Genomic DNA, 17,175 nt, shown 5'->3' on the forward strand with positions numbered 1-17,175 from the left:
AAGATAGAGAGGCTGTTCTTTAATCTTGAATCCCCTTGGGATGGGAAAATATTAGGAAGCAATAGCAGAGTATAAATTGAGGTTGGCAGAGGAGAGAAAGATTGTATGTAACTGAACTGTTTTGTTCCTATTTTTAAGTAAATAATTACTGAAATAATTAGTACAATGTCACACACCATTGTGTATTTTGTCTGGACTAAACTGTGGAAAAAGAATGACTTTTAATTCAGCTTTCCTTTTTTTTTATTGTTAGTTTTACCAGGTTTTGGTATTTACTTATGGTATATGTTATGAAAGCTGGTTTTAAAATTACTTTCAAGTATATCTGTAAATTTAGCACTTTTGCTCTAAAAACAGGAATGAAAAAATAGTTGACACTTCTGTCCTCAGATGAAATTTGTACATTGCAAATTTCATGTATAAAATATACAGGCTTAAAGGATAATTTGTGTTCTTTGGGAATTGAAATTGTCAGCAGCATGTTAACTGGCAATAATACCTCAGTACTCTTTTGCTTCTTAGGGACTGAGTATCTGTTCCCTGAGGTAACCTGAGAAAATCAGTTACATATATCACTGTTAATTTTTCAACTGAGCCAGGAATTCTATCTCACTTGACTTTTTCTGTTTAGTGTGTAGTGCTTTGATCTAACAAATCTAAAGTCTAAACATATTTGAAAAACGTTTCTAAGACTTGAACATTAAAAGTTTTGATTAATAGCCAAAGTTAGTGTATTAAGGTAGAGCAACTATGTTGTATGCCTCTTCATTATCAAAGAGGATAGTGGATATAAGTGAACAGTGTACAGTGATACAGTGCTTACTCTCTATCCATAGCTTCCACCCCTCAAACAGCATCTCAGACAGGATAACTAACAGGTTACGTGCTTTTCCAGGTAATATGTTTCAGATCAGTGGTCCCCAACCTTTGGCACCAGGAACTGGTTTTGTGGAGGACAATTTTTCCACAGACTGGAATCGGAGGGGGATGCTTTTGGGATGATTCAAGTGTTTTACATTTATTGTGCACTTTATTATTACATCAGCTTCACTTAAGATCATCAGGCATTAGATCCTGGAGGTTGGGAACCCCTGTTTTAGATAATTAGCTGCCTTGGGATGCTATATGTTTTATAGTATATCATAAGTTTAATTTTTTTCATAAGGAGGTTGTAATTATATGTATAGATTACCTGTTAAATTATGTCTGAGAATAGTAGAATCCCACTTTTTAGAAGGAGGAGAGTAGGGAAGTCCTTAAAAATATGTTTTCAACTTTGGTAGATGACTTATCTTAGAATCAAAGATTTAAAGGACCTTTCCTGATAAAGGAGGAAAGATCCATATCTTAACCAACCCCGGTGTTTTAAGCACTTTGATAACTCCTTGGCAACATATTTCAGTATAATTTTTGACCCAGGTATTGAATCATGAGCTAAATTTTTTATTTTCAAAAATTTTATTTAACCTTAGAAGCTTTTCAAACAAAATCTTATATACAAGCCCAGTATATATTAGGTCAAATGTCTGGTTCAGGTCAGGGTAGAATTTGGGGGTGGGGAGGGGTTTTGCCCAGTTGCTGTCTATATATATATACATACACTCCCTCCCTCCCCCTCTACTCCACTTCCCACCCCACTAGTAAATGGAATGTACATAAAAGACCTTTTTAAGAAATTTATGTAGTTGATTGTTTACTTTCTATATTGGATTGGCAAACTTTATGTGAAAGGCCACATAAGTAATTTAGGCTTTGCAGGCCATGTGTTTTTTGTTGCAGTTGCTCAGCTCTGTTCTTGTAGCACCAGAGCAGCTATAGACAATATATAAATGAAGAAACATGGTTTTGTTCCAATAACTCTTAGTTTATGGGTACTGAAATATGAAGTTCATATAATTTTCATGTGTCACATTATCTTGTTCAGGATGTGATTTTTTAGCTTACTTACAGGAGTAAAGTATTAAAAAAAAAAAAAAGGCCCAGTTTCAGGGCTTGCTTTCCTGTACTTGGTTTTACATTTAAGTACCAAAATACCCAAACATCTTTTGTTAGTCTTCATTGACATTCCCATTTGTGTTTGTAATCATCTTATTTAAAAATAGGAAGATTGAAAATATCCTTTCAGGGCTGTTTGAAGAATATCTGACATTAGTTAGGTTTATAATTAAAGAAGAAGAGGCACAGTTTGCTGGTGAAGGTGGGATGGGTGGTAAAGGATGGGACATTCTTAAGACTCAGGTTGTTGCTTGACTGCAGGAAGAATTGGAACCAAAGAGATCTGTGAGCTTTCCAGTTACCAAAGAAAAACATGTGAAGACTATAGGAAACAATGTTTTTCTTTGGAAAAGCACTTGCAGCAAAAAAGATTGAATTTCTAATTGTCATCTATTAGGTTGGTGCAAATGTAATTGCGGTTTTGAACTGAATTTTAAATCATTGATAACTAGGTTCAAACATCTTTATTAATCAAAGTAGAAGCTGTTATAATCAACTATTTTTGCCAACGACAGATAAGTTTGTTTATTCCTGTAGCATAAAAATCCATGCTTCTGGATTCATTCGATGAAGGCTTGGAAAGCATTTTCTGCCTTCTACTGGTTATGGAAGCATTTTCCCTGCAAAAAGTTGTCGAGATGCTTAAAGAAGTGGTAGCTGATTGGCAGGAGGTCAGGAGAATGTGGCAAAGAAGGCAAAACTTTGTTGCCTAATTCATTCAACTTTTGAAGCGTTGGTTGTGTGATGTGTGGTTGGGCCCTTTCTGTTGACCAATGCCAGCTACAGGCATTGCAGTTTTTGGTACAATCAATTTGCTGGGCATACTTCTCAGATGTAACGGTTTTACTGAGATTCAGAAAGCTGCAGTGGATCAGATGGGCAGCAGGCTACCAAATAGTGACCATGGCCCTGTTTTGATCCAAGTTTGACCTGGGAAGTGCTTTGAAGCTATTTCTCAGTCCATCTACTGAACTGGTTGTCACCAGTTGTCATATAAAATCCACTGTTTGTCGCAATTCACAATTCCATTGAGAAATGGTTTGTTGTTGCATAAGAGATGATGACACTTCAAAATGATTATTTTGATTTGCAGTCAGCTTATGAGGCATCCACGTATCAAGCTTTTTCACCTTTCCAGTTTGCTTCAACTGCCTAGTAATCATAGAATGGTCAACGTTGAGTTCTTCAGCAACTTCTCATGAGTTGTAAGAGGATCAGCTTTGATGATCCTCGCAGTTGGTCGTTGTCAACTTCTGATAGCCAGCCACGCACTCCTCATCTTCAAGGCTCTCATTTCCTTTGCAAAACATCTTGACCATCTCTGCACTAATGTGTTTGTTAGCAATTCCTGGGCCACATACGTTGTTGATATCGTGTTGTCTCTGCTGCTTTATGACACATTTTGAATAAGAAAATTGCCCAAACTTGCTTTTTGCCTAACATCATTTCCCTAGTCTAAAATAATTGTAAAATAGACAGCAAATAATAAGGCAATTAGCAAAAAAAAGTGAGAAATGTGCATTAAAATGATGTATAACATAATCACATTTATTTATTTGAGTGTATTACAGTATCACATGGCAAAGTTCAACAATGTAAAACCACAATTATTTTTGCACCAACCACATAAAATGCCACTGACCTTCTAGTGTACTAGAAGCTTAAAGCCATAATTTTTCTCAGTGTTTTTAACTTTATCATTGCAGTGAATGCATTGCAAAATTACTAAAACTAGATAATCATTTTCCATTATTAGTATGTCATCACATTAAGTAGTTTTTTAGCCTTTAATATCTCAAGTCTCAAAAAGTTATCTTGAATTTTGAATGTTCTTAAAAGAGTTTTTGAATAGCTTGCTTGGAAATGTGCATGTGTGCTAGTGATAGTCCAGACAGTGCTGCCCAATAGAAATATAATGCAGGTCAGCAGTGAGCTACAGATGTAATTTAAAATTTTCTAGTAGCTACATTAAAAAAATAAGCAAGTGAAGCTAATTTTAATAATTTTTATTCTAATATATCAAAAATATATTATTAGTATGGAAATTGAGATATTGCACATTCTTTTTCATACTAAGACTTTGAAATCCATTTTGTATTTTACATTTAGAGTACATGTCAGTTTAGGTTCTCCATATTTCAGAAGGTCAACAAACAGCTGCATATGGCTTGCTGTATTGGACAGTGCAGCTCTAGAATGATAGATTCTTGGCCTTCTGAAATGTTGATAAGTACTGAATCCAGAAAGCTTTTTTACCACACCTATATGGAATGGGAGGAAATAGAACATAAATACTGAAACTTCCCTGTGCTTGGGTGGTTAGGACTTCTCCTTCCAATGTAGGGGTACAAGTTCATCCCTGGTTGGGGAGCAAAGCTCCCACATGCCTTGTGGCTGAGAAACCAAAACAAAACAGAAACAATATTGTAACAAATTCAATAAAGATTTTTAAAATGGTCCACATCAAAAAGATCTTAAAAAAAAAATAAATAGAGCTGCTGTTGAGAAATGGGATCTAAATCCACTTGAGTCATTTATGTTTAGAATTAATATTAGTCCGGTGTGCTACAGTCCATGGGGTCACAAAAAAGTTAGACACAACTGAGCAACTGAACTGAACTGAATGTTAGTCTTCATATCCAAAAAATTACATTCTGGACTACTGGTATGAAAAATCAAACATAGTTTTTTTAAGAACTAATCTTTTTCAACTTTTAGCTAAGTTGCTTTTTCTCTCTGGGTATTGAGTTTTCTGAGGATAAAGATTCTTGTATTCTCCTGTTCCTTGAATATAGGTATATTTGGAGTTTTAAAAATTAAATTTTGGAAATAGAGATTCTGCCGAAGAACATTTTCTTTCTTGACAAGCACCTGAAATTAAGTCTGATTGTCTTCTCTAAATATGTAATGCTGTAACAGTGAAGGAACCCTGAGTCTACCCTTGAGTAGGCTTTTCGTCATTTTGAACCTGGACAACCATTTCTATAGTTGAGTCAAGAATATACAGTTGATTTTCTTATGCAGGGGACACTGAGTCGTAAATTGGAGTATGGTTATATTATGTCTCTATAATATAATTATATATATTATATTATGTCTCTACTTCTTTACTTTAAAACATTCTTCAGGAATTCTTTTTGTGTACAGTTTTGCTTTTTCTGGGAAGAGAAAAAATTGTTGTGGCAAACACCTTGACTCAGATGTTCATATGCCTTCATGTCTTACTTTGCTAGCGAGGCCTTAACTTAGTTTATAGAAAAGGGACTTGTAACTTGACTGTAGATTTGAAAGAAAGATTCGTAAACAAAGGTCTATCTTCCATTAACTGATTTGGTAGTGGTACTATTAGAGGTTTGTTTATTGTATTTAATACAGTGTTTCCTGGTGAAGAACTGTAATTAATTGAACTTTCTTAATAAGGAAAGAAAAGTGTTGAAATATTAGAAATTGAAAGAAAGCCCCACATAAAATTATCGATTATCTAGACCAGTGCTTCAGTAACTGTAATATACATACGAACTCCTTGGGGATCTTATTAAAATGTAGATTCTGATTCAGTAGGTCTGGGTGTGCTTGCTCTTCTGAGACACTTGTAGGCTCTGCCTTTGTTGCTGTTCCATAAACCACCTTTCAGATAGTAAGGATGTAGACCAGCAGTCCCTAGCCTTTTTGGTACCAGGGACTGACTTCATGGAAGACAATTTTTCCATGGACTGGGGATTAGGGGGATGGTTTGGGGATGATTGAAGTGCATTACATTTATTGTGTACTTTATTTCTAATCTAATGCTGCTGCTAATCTGACAGGAGGTACTGGTTCATGGCCTGGAGGTTGGGGCTCCCTGGTGTAGACCCTTATTTTGTGAAAGAGGAAACAAGCCAAGGGAGAATTACTGACTGGTCTATGTTTTCAAGATTGATTAGTGATAGTTAAGACTATATATCCTGACTCTCTTAATTTGAAGACTGGTACTTATTTAATATACTGTGTTTGAAGTGTTCAGCTGTTGAATTTTCAAAGTGCTCAGTAATGATGACTTAAGTTAAAATATTATATGGAGGAATAGGAAATTATAAACCTATTCAGATATTTATTTTATATCCTTTATATTTTAAAAGTTGTATTGCTGGCCAGAATAGATATTCCAGGAACTAGATGATGTAGGAAATTGTGTATTTTCCCCCCATTGCAGCCAGATATGAACAGTTTGATTCTTGGTTAAGGTGACAGCAAAATAATTCAGTGGTATCTCTTCCAGCACTTAGTTGTGAAAATTTTCTATTTAAAAAAAAACAACAACAACTTTATCCTGGGTGTTCTAATGTCCTGACATAGGAATGTGGGCTTTATATTTTCACTAGTTCTTTTCTCATCATTTCTAATGATCATATGATCATCTTTGAAGAAATCTGAGATATCTTGTTTCTAATAAGATTTTTAGCAGTTTAATCTCAGAACTCCGGCTTCCTTTCCCTAAAGAGTTAAGCAGTGATAAAAAGGCCATTTAGAAGTATGGGTTGACGGGAGGGCTTGGGTAATGTTCTGAAAGAGAGGTCTTAGATACTCATCAGGAAACTATGTACTTGAGAGACCTGAGCTTCACTTTGTCTGCATAGCCTTGAAATAGGCTTATTCTCCTTTTTAGATTTCCTGGGTATCAAATAAAAACTAATAGCAAATTGAGATGCTTGTGTCTATAACTGTATACCAGTTGCAAGGGAATTTTTTTTTTTTTAACATCAAGGTAGTTAGAATAGACAAAAAATTCTTTCTCATTTAGTCAGAGGATTTTTCTCAGGATGGCTCAGAAAACCCATCTTGATGGCAGAGTTATTATTAAAGGGACATTAGTACATTGGAGAAGGAAATGGCAACCCACTCCAGTGTTCTTGCCTGGAGAATCCCAGGGACGGGGGAGCCTGGTGGGTTGCCGTCTGTGGGGTCGCACAGAGTCAGACACGACTGAAGCGACTTAGCAGCGGTACATTGGAATAGTTTCTTGGGTTATAGTAGAAGATGAGTAGTAGTAGAAAATTAGGTATCACTATCTGAAAACTTGTTGATTATTTTTATGTCCGTATCAGCACATGAATCTTAGAAGATTACTTGGTTCAGTTAAGAGAAACAAACTTTTAATGTATGAGTATTTAAAGAGTTCCTTGATAAGAGAACTTCTTACATAAAGCTATGCACGCCAGGGGCATTGACTTACTGGCAGTGGAAATTGCCAGTTAAAGTCATTTCTTATGGAGTATGTAGCATTCTGTCTCTGACATAGTCTCCTGACATAGACACAAGTGTGCAGAGCACGGGGTAGCTTGAATTTCAGCAGTTCTGTGATGAGATCTAGCATATGGCAATTTAAAGTTATACTTTCTGCTAGCTCATTTTGCTAGGTATCTGAATGATTTGAATTTTTAAGACTGCATTCATTCAGTCTCACTTTTGTGTGTATTTGTACCTCGCTTTTTCCCTCATCTCATAAAACCCACTGTTTGATATCACAGTAGAACGTAGTGCTCGAGCTTTTTCCTCTCCCATTCTGTCAAAATGTTAACCTTGCTTTATATTCTTCTAGGCCTTTTGCTTTTTCTCATATTTAACAAAAATATCCCCTTGGAAAGAATGTTTGCTCTAGTTTAGCATTCTTCCTGTTGTGTCTTCAGTTTAAGTTGATTTGAATAGTATCCCTTTGGCTTGGGGTTGGGAAGATTTTAAAGTAAGAGTATATTAGATATGTTCTGTAATGCTCTTGAAAAGGCACCTTTGTGGAAATAGATCCTTGGGAAAACATTTAGATGAAAACAACATTTTGAAGTCTATGAAATGAAATTTACTGGAAAGTTAGAGGTGCTACTGTTTCCTGGGCACTCTACTTGAGACAGTTAAGTGTAGATTGAGCCCAGGGCTCAGCACATTAGAGACTTAAGGAAGAAATCATTTCTTCAATTTTTCCTCTGCAGTGGTGGTGACCGCGGTGGCTTCAAAAATTTTGGTGGTAAGTGCTGAGTATCCCAAAATGTTTCAGTGGAAATGCTATATAAATCTAAAAGCCACCAATATCCCGCAGACGTAGTCTAAGCCCTTTCTTATTCTGTTGAGGCTGGTGTGTGTTGTGTGCTTTAAAAAGTTATATACATATTTATCTCAAAATATTAAAAAGACAAAGTTGATCTCAAATAGTCCAATGGGTTTCTACACAGTGAATTTGCATGAGAGTCTGTGGTGACCAATGAATGAGACCGTCACTGGATTTTGTCAATAACGTTTTTTAATAAAGGTAGCTGACATGGTGTTTTAAAATTACTAGGGTTTTCCAATCAGCCTTCACAATCAGAGCTTAACAAAAGTGATACTAGCATAACGCCAAAGTGGCTGGTGCCGTCTGGGACAAGCTTAAGGGAATATTGGCATTCATCTTGATTTCTTAAACTTTTAATAAAACTTAGTTTATATATTTACTTTGTAAATCTGTGATGGTTACTTACAAGGATTTTGAAAGTATTGGCTTTTCATGCCTTGGTTATTATTACTGTTTTAAATGATTTCTAATGAGTCGCCTTAAATAGCTTTCTTTTTCTTTCTCTTTTCTTTTCCCTTAGGTCACAGGGATTATGGACCCAGACCAGATGCTGGTAAGGTTTATAATAGTTTGTGACTTTGCCATTAAGGAAATCTTAGTTTTCCATTTTTTCAAAGGAAGAATATGTGTGTTTGGAAGAGTTAGTACAGGAGGAAGATTTGACTTGATAGTATTGCTAGAACCAGGAAGCTTTCCTTTTAAAGATGTTCCAGCAAGAAAAATTCAAGGGGTTTGGAAAGTTTGCTAAGGAAAATCACTTTTTGTGCTTTCCCCTGCTCCCTCCTCTTGCTTTTGTGAAGAAACACTTGATTTTGTATTGCTCATTAGCATTATTTATTTAATGACTATAAATCAGGTACAAGAGGATTCGTATCATTGGGGAATTAGAAGTAGAAGAGCTGTGTTGAAGAAAATATGTTGGATTAGTAGTCTGCTTAATGGGCCTAAGAAACCTGAAATCATATATGAGAGAGTTGTCTTATTCTGCGCAGAGGTCACTAATTTCACATGCCTTTTTCTTTTCAAATGAGGTTCATGGCTACCTGGAGCCTTTTGAAAGTTACGATTTAGATATTATTAAAAATTTGAGTTAAAAATGTTTAATATATATTGAAATCAGAACTTGGTTTTTATTAAGATGCTAAAGTACTCTATGTGGATGTCAATTTCTGAATTTTCTCTTGATGGACTGAATTTTTGTACATCTTTCTTACTTTGTTGTACTAATCCAAAAGTATGTGAGTAAGGTAAGGTGTGTGTCAAGGGGCCCCTAATTATCTCATGAGTATTAACATATTCTGGTTAAGGTACATAGATTACATAAGAAGTCCACACTCCAGTATCATTTGTCTCTTATTTATACCCTCTGGTATATATAAAGCTTATTACAGTGAATGGGAAGTGAACAATTCTGCTGGCTTGCTTGGAAGTCCAGAGTGTCAGATTCGGGGAATTTCTACCAGAAAGCCTTAAAAGTATTGATTAGCCAGAAAGAATTAAAGCCCTCCAAAGAAAGGAATGCTACTTTATACTGACTTTCTTCATCTCTTCCTGAGCTTGAGTCCTATATCTGAATTTGAAGAATAAGATTTATAAGATTTATAATCTTCAAAGTGTGGACTTGAGCCACTTTTCATGAAGTTTAGTTGTAAGAATTGACTTACGAAACAATTACTGTGACCACTTTGTATGTTTATCATAAGAGGTTTCCTGTATCGGTCCCTCTTCCTTTTGGTCATAGAAATAGTCGAATATTGAAGAAAAAATTACTGTTCTTGGTTACTAAACAGGATATAGTTAAACCTAAGCAGTATATAAAATTAATCATATATATTTTTTTTCCTTTAGATTCAGAATCTGATAATTCAGATAACAACACAATCTTTGTACAAGGACTTGGGGAGGGTGTGTCTACAGATCAAGTGGGGGAGTTCTTTAAACAAATAGGAATCATCAAGGTGAGTTAGAAGTTGGCTTATGTTGCAAATCTCATAATTATTAACATATTCTGGTTAAGATACATAGATAATGTAAGAAGTCCACACTCCAGTATCACTTGTCTCTTAAAATTCCCTGATGCATGTGTTCACCCCTGGCTGTAGGCCTTTGCTAAATTTGCTACATGCATAAAGATTTTATTCCTTGCTTGTGTTTACCTTTCCGCAGCCTTCCACAGCTTTGGTTTTCAATCTTAGTACTCTAAACATAGTCTCTGCCTACCTCCTAAAATTGTGAGAACCAAATGAAATTGTGTGAACATTTTTATATTCTGAAATACCAACATATGAAAACCCAAGTTATTACTAACAACTTTTTATGTTGGTATTTAATGTCTGCTATATATTTGCCCAATATAATAATGCTTTATTTCATAACTTTATTATACTTAAGCGTCTTGTGCACTGTTTCATTAATAAATTTTCATCTTCAACTAGAAAGCGGCATTTAGAGCAGTGTTAGTAGATTATAGCATTTGCCTGAAATCAGGTTTTTTTGGGTGTCTATGAAATTACTTGAATTTTTTTCCCCCTCTTGGAGAACAGACATTTCTTAAGAAATTAACACATTAAATATGTTAAAAAAATTATCATAGTTTTGAAAAGTAAAAATTCTTGTTTTCCACTCCCTTCTCAGCCAAATCCAATGTGTATGCCTTATTGGTAATTTATTTGCTTGGTGAACGTTCTTCCTGGGTTTTTTTTTTTTTTTTTTTTTTTTAGTTTTACAAGGTAAATGTTTATATGAAGCATTATGTTTATTTCTTTGTGGGTTTGAGGAAATTATATAAGGATAAAACAGTATGACATGTATCATTTTTATAGTTTGCTTTTCACTTAATGTATTTTAGATTTTCCTTTTCAGAACCTACAGATGACTTCACTTTTATGTTAAGTTGGTAGTATTTATAGCATGGATATGTGAATTCCTTTAAAAAATTAAGTTTTTAATTTTCTGTGTGGTTCATCACTTTTTCTTAAAATACTAACACCAGCTTGTTCGTTCCTCAGACAAATAAAAAGACTGGAAAACCAATGATAAATCTATACACAGACAAGGACACAGGAAAGCCAAAAGGGGAGGCAACAGTATCGTTCGATGACCCTCCTTCAGCTAAGGCAGCCATTGACTGGTTTGATGGTATACCTCATTCATATACTTTCAGTGTGTGGTTTTGATAAATGTTTTCTGGTCTTGAAGTCAAAATATGTTCTGGTAGACAATGATTATCTTCATATTTACTCTTTTAGATATCCTTATGAGAATACAGGCCAGAATTCTTACATACCTTTAGAAGTGAGGTGAACTGTTTGTCTAAAATATTTCCTAATGTCATCCTTTGTGCTTGAGGCCACCCTCATAGAAATGTGAAGGGTTGGCCTGGTTAACTATATTCTTTTAAAATTTAGGTTAATTTCCCTTCAACTACAGTGTTAATATGTAGTAGAAGACTTGTACAATAAGACTTTTTTTCCCCTGAAAATAAGAAAATATTAAAAAGTAGAAGAAAGGAGTAAAGCTTCCATAGTCTATATAGAGAAAACTACTGGTATTTCTTCCAGCTTTTTAAAATGTATTTTAAAAATAGTTTTATCATTCTACTCCAAATGTAGTTTTGTCTCATGCTTTTATTTCCTTGATGTCTTATCATTTATTGTTTTTGTTGTACCTTATAATGGGGCTTCCCAGGTGGCACTAGTGGGGAAGAACCCACCTGCCGTTGTAGGAGAATAACACTGCATGCTTACTGTAGTTTATGAGCTAGGCACAGTTCTAAGAACTTTATGTGCATTAACTCAGATCTTCACAGTAACCCTGTTAGTTTTTTTTTATTGCTTTTATTACCATCTTACAGATGATGAAACTCAGGCACAGAGAAGATAAGTAATTTCCAAGATCACAGAAGAAGTGTAGAGTTAGGGCTCAAACTCAGGCAGTTGGGCTGCACTGTCTCTGAAGAAGTAAATTGTGCCTGATTGATAGGCACATGTGGTTTCTCCCAGTTCCAAGATTATTGCACCTGTGTCTTCCAATACATAGTTGCATTTTAATCTTTTGCTCTGCTGCTGCTGCTGCTGCTGCTAAGTCACTTCAGTCATGTCCGACTCTGTGCGACCCCATAGACGGAAGCCCACCAGGCTCCCCCGTCCCTGGGATTCTCCAGGCAAGAGCACTGGAGTGGGTTGCCATTTCCTTCTCCAATGCATGAAAGTGAAAAGTGAAAGGGAAGTCGCTCAGTCGTGTCCGACTCTTAGCGACCCCATGGACTACAGCCTACCAGGCTCCGGCATCCGAGGGATTTTCTAGGCAAGAGTACTGGAGTGGGGTGCCATTGCCTTCTCCGAATCTTTTGCTCTAAGCAGATCTTATCCTCTCGCCTTTGAAAAGCCAGGTCCATCCTCCCTCACTTCTCTGTTTCGTAGTTTCTGTGACTCATAAAACTATTTAGCTTATAATATGTTAAAACAGTTACTGTGTCTTTCCCTCATAGGGCAAATGAGCCTCTTAACAGAAACTCCATAGTTCAGATCTTAATTACCAGGTCTTTGTAGAGCTTTTAAAATATTTATCCATGGTTTGTTTCCTATGTCAAAGAGCTTGCTATACCATTTGACACTGTGGAAGGTTGCCAGTCACAGCAATTAGAGTTTGCTGAAGGGGCTAAGACTCCTAGATCTATAACTATTTTATGAATCCTTGGGCACCTTTTTCTGATACGTCTGTTCTCTTGTTTAATATATAAAGTGAAAAGGCTAATTTTTGTCTCCAAGGCCCTGGGACAGCAGAATATGTGCATATGTACATGCATATAATCACAAATGCACACATTATTTTTAAAGATAACTACTTCAGATGGTACCAACAGTATATAGTAAAAATTGAGTTTCCTTTCTACCTTTTCACCTACTGAGAGTTAAGCAACAATAGGCAGTGTATAAATAGGCATATGTGTGCATATGCATGCATGCACACACACAAACACACTCAATCCCTTAAAAAAGAAATGGTAGCATACTACATTCATTGGCTTTCATGTAAAAATGATTAGATGTGAGCTTTTTTTTGCTCAGTAAGAAATGACTGTCTCCCAGTGACAAATTTGTTTTATTCAGTAGATTGTGTCATATTTTAGTACAGTTACCTTGACTCTTGAACGCTACTGTGTTTGAATTTCTGTGAGAATGTGTGAGTTATTTCTCTGAAATTAAAAATTTCCGAGGCAGTTTTATATTTTGTTAAGAGGTGGAAATGTGGAGTAGCATTTCTTCAAAACTATTTTTGTTTTGTTTTGTTTTTTTTAGGAAAAGAATTCCACGGCAATATCATTAAAGTGTCCTTTGCCACCAGAAGACCTGAATTCATGAGAGGAGGTGGAAGTGGAGGTGGGCGACGAGGTAAGATTCTTGTTCATAGGCTTGGGTATTACACAAAGGGTTAAATTTTCTGTCTTAAAGTGAGATACAGAATAGAAGATTAGGTAAATAAAGTGTCGTAACAACTAAGAAAGGATGGAAAAAGGTTCTAGAAATCCCTTTGGAAAGCTATATAATGCAGTTTGTTTCAGTTGGAAATTAGGAGGCAGTTTAACTGATACCTAATTTGGTAGTTAATCTGACCTGTTTGTGAGTTCCCTGATACAGTTACTGCCAACTTGTTTATTTCTGTTATGTCTTAATTTCTTAAATTTGGAATATGTCTTCTCACCTAATCTTTATCACTGAGATTCTCAAACTGAGGAGGGTACTGTAGAAATGAAGTTTCTTAGTGCATTATTTGAACTATAATGTGCACCTTGGAGCTTCTTGGATATTTCCTGCGTTGACTGAATAAGTAAAACCCCAAATCAAAGAATCATGGAGTTCTGCCATAAGAGGTTAATTTGTGGGGAGCAGCCCAGTTATTGATGAACACGTAGTTCTTTCATCTGATGCTTTTCCTTTGCTTTGTTAATATCTGCTACTGGTTCTTCCCTCCTCCTTACTTACCCCAGGCCGTGGAGGATATAGAGGTCGTGGAGGCTTTCAGGGGAGAGGTGGAGACCCCAAAAGTGGGGACTGGGTTTGCCCTAATCCGTAAGTATCCCATTTATTTTGGTGGATGTAGGAGTTGGGATTGGATTTGGAAGGTGCAAGAGGGGGTTCTGAATCCACTGGAAACTGTTGAGCATTTTATTTTCCTTCTTTCTTAGGTCATGTGGAAATATGAACTTTGCTCGAAGGAATTCTTGCAATCAGTGCAATGAGCCCAGACCAGAGGACTCTCGTCCCTCAGGAGGAGGTGGGTCAGCCTTAACGGGATCTGCTTCTAATCTTCTGACTAGCATTAAGGAGGCTTTCCATGATTCTGCTGGCCTTACTGGTTTTCATTTCTACCTGCAGATTTCCGGGGAAGAGGCTACGGTGGAGAGAGGGGCTACAGAGGCCGTGGGGGCAGAGGTGGAGACCGAGGCGGCTACGGTGCAGACAGAAGTGGGGGTGGCTACGGAGGAGACAGAAGTGGGGGTGGCTACGGAGGAGACAGAAGTGGGGGTGGCTATGGTGGAGACAGAAGTGGGGGTGGCTATGGTGGGGACCGAGGAGGTGGCTATGGTGGGGACCGTGGTGGGGGCTATGGAGGAGACCGAGGAGGCAACTATGGAGGAGACCGAGGTGGCGGCTATGGTGGAGACCGAGGTGGCGGCTATGGTGGAGACCGTGGCGGCGGTTATGGTGGAGACCGAAGTGGCGGCTATGGTGGAGACCGAGGCGGAGGCTATGGAGGAGACCGAGGAGGCTATGGAGGAGACCGAGGAGGCTATGGTGGAGACCGAGGAGGCTATGGAGGAGACCGAGGAGGCTATGGTGGAGACCGAGGAGGCTATGGTGGAGACCGAAGTGGGGGGGGTTATGGAGGAGACCGTGGTGGTAGCGGAGGCTATGGTGGGGACCGAAGTGGAGGCTACGGAGGAGACAGGAGTGGTGGCGGCTACGGAGGAGACCGAGGTGGAAGCTATGGAGGAGACCGAGGTGGCTATGGAGGCAAAATGGGAGGAAGGTGAGTATTAGAATGTATTCGCTAATGTTTCTACCTCACTGCTCCTAGATTTTAGAATCTAAGCCCCTTTCATCACATTTTCTTCTTGTCCAGTTTTTTATGACTTGAATTTCCCATTGTCAACTCTTTCAGTTAGGATGGAGAAGATCCATTTAGTTCCCTACTTAGTAATTTCCAAAATTTATTTTGTTTTGGAAATTCTTGAGATCTTTATATTTGAATAATGTATGATAGGTGTGTGCATTCTTATAGCTAAAGATAATCGAGATTGAGAGATGATTTGAAACTGTAAATCAGGGATTCTTAATCTGAGGGGCAAGCATACCTTTTATAGGGGTGTGCTTTTTCAGTCACATGTGCTACCTTGCAGCTGCTTCTTTGGAGATTGTTACACTTTTTCCAGATTAAAAATCACTGGTGGTACTGATGGGAGTGTGCGATGCACGTGAAAGGTGTAGAGGCAGAAAGAGTTGAGTAACCAGTGATGCAAAATAATTTCACTTACTGCACTAAGCTTCTCTATGTCAGAAACAGTATAGGGCAGCCAGAATTAGTATAGCATAGAGTTAAGAGCACAGAGTTTGGAGACAGACTATCTTCTTTGAAATCCTGGCCCCACCACTTATTAGCTGTGTGACTTAAAGTAAGTTACTTAACTCTAATTTAGAGCATCATATTCTCATCTGTAAAATAGGGCTAATGGCATTTAGCCCTATTTTGTGGAGTTGTATTAGATTATATTACAGCTGGCCATGATAATCACTGAATAATTGTTACCTATTAGTAATGATCATCTACTGAATACTTCTTGCTGCCAAGTCGCTTCAGTCGTGTCCGACTCTGTGCGACCCCATGGACTGCAGCCTACCAGGTTTCTCCGTCCATGGGATTCTCCAGGCAAGAACACTGGAGTGGGTTGCCATTTCCTTCTCCAACTGAATACTTCTTAGTGTGTGGCAAATTGTGTGAAACTGTCTTTGTATACTGGAGTTCCAGTCCCTCTGTCAACCCCAGAAGTAGATGTACTTTCCATTTTATGGAATAAGAAATGTTAGGTAACTTTTCCAAGATTACATAATAAGTGGCAGATCCAGAATTCTTACATGAAGGTGTTTGCTTGCTTATTCCAGTAATCTACTCTCTTTAGAGTGCTGGAATGGCAAGGTCTCCAACCTGAAATACCACAGTGGTTTAGAGTCTTTATTATAGATGAAAAAATTTTTAAGAGAATTAGTCACAGCAAAGCTTCTAGGAACTTTGTGTGTCTTAAATCTGATAAATTAGACATTTAGTAAGCACCTTCTAGAAGTAGAGAAATACACTAGGCATATTGTCATCCTTATAGAAATTTGTCAAGCAGGTGCTAGTCAACAGCATCCTGAAGAAGGGTCTGATGCTCCCTCTTGGTAGAAAATTAGAATTTAGTCTGGCTCTTTATTTTTCATTCCTAGAAACGACTACAGAAATGATCAGCGCAACCGACCATACTGATGACTGTTTTGAATGTTCCTTTGTCTCTGACAAGATCCATAGAGAAATTGCCAGAGTTTGCCTGCTGCTTTCCTCGTGGCCTCTTCTTGGGTAGTGAAATTAAGTGACATTTGAATTTTTATTTGGGTGGGAGGGTGGAGACAGTTTTTCTTTTAGAAATGTCAGTTGAAATATCCCCCTTTAGGTTCCAGCCTTCTCCTTCTCAACTCTTGAAGCTAAGTGCGTTGTAAAATATTGCCAAAATGGAAAGTGTTTTGTAATACTGCAATAAAGAATGCTTGTTTTGTGGACTTTTGTACATTAGTGCATTGTTCGGTCACACTTAGGGTGCAGTTGCAGCAGACTTGAACCCTAAAGAATTAGGAAATGAATTCTACTTCATGAAATTAAAATGTTACTTCCAACAGTATTTATTGATCTCCTACTCCGTTAAAAATAGTAGTTTCCAAGCATGACTGTGTGTTTGAACCACCCGAGGAGGTGGTAAAAATTCCAAATTCCTAGGCCTCATCCCAGGTCTGCTGGATTAGAAACTGGTGGGATGTGGGGAGGTAGAGCTGGGAATCGTATTTTAA

At 37.3% G+C, this 17,175-nt stretch overlaps 1 protein-coding gene across 3 annotated transcripts in view; it reads left to right on the forward strand.

Moving 5' to 3' along the window:
* The window catches only part of TAF15 (TATA-box binding protein associated factor 15), a 30,028-nt gene extending 13,138 nt beyond the window's left edge, over nucleotides 1-16,890 (forward strand). For 2 of the 3 annotated variants that reach the window (XM_025281099.3, XM_025281097.3), the window contains exons 8-16: nucleotides 7,959-7,993; nucleotides 8,598-8,630; nucleotides 9,926-10,035; nucleotides 11,086-11,215; nucleotides 13,378-13,470; nucleotides 14,067-14,148; nucleotides 14,265-14,353; nucleotides 14,455-15,109; nucleotides 16,561-16,890. In XM_025281099.3, coding sequence (XP_025136884.3) covers nucleotides 7,959-7,993; nucleotides 8,598-8,630; nucleotides 9,926-10,035; nucleotides 11,086-11,215; nucleotides 13,378-13,470; nucleotides 14,067-14,148; nucleotides 14,265-14,353; nucleotides 14,455-15,109; nucleotides 16,561-16,600 — 1,267 coding nt within the window. In that variant the 3' untranslated portion in view covers nucleotides 16,601-16,890. The remainder of the gene's footprint in view (nucleotides 1-7,958; nucleotides 7,994-8,597; nucleotides 8,631-9,925; nucleotides 10,036-11,085; nucleotides 11,216-13,377; nucleotides 13,471-14,066; nucleotides 14,149-14,264; nucleotides 14,354-14,454; nucleotides 15,110-16,560) is intronic. The other variant, XM_025281098.3, reaches the window with a different exon arrangement.
* The last annotated feature ends 285 nt before the right edge of the window (nucleotides 16,891-17,175 follow it).

The sequence above is a fragment of the Bubalus bubalis genome, chromosome 3, assembly GCF_019923935.1.
Source record: "Bubalus bubalis isolate 160015118507 breed Murrah chromosome 3, NDDB_SH_1, whole genome shotgun sequence".
NCBI classification, from domain to species: domain Eukaryota; kingdom Metazoa; phylum Chordata; class Mammalia; order Artiodactyla; family Bovidae; genus Bubalus; species Bubalus bubalis.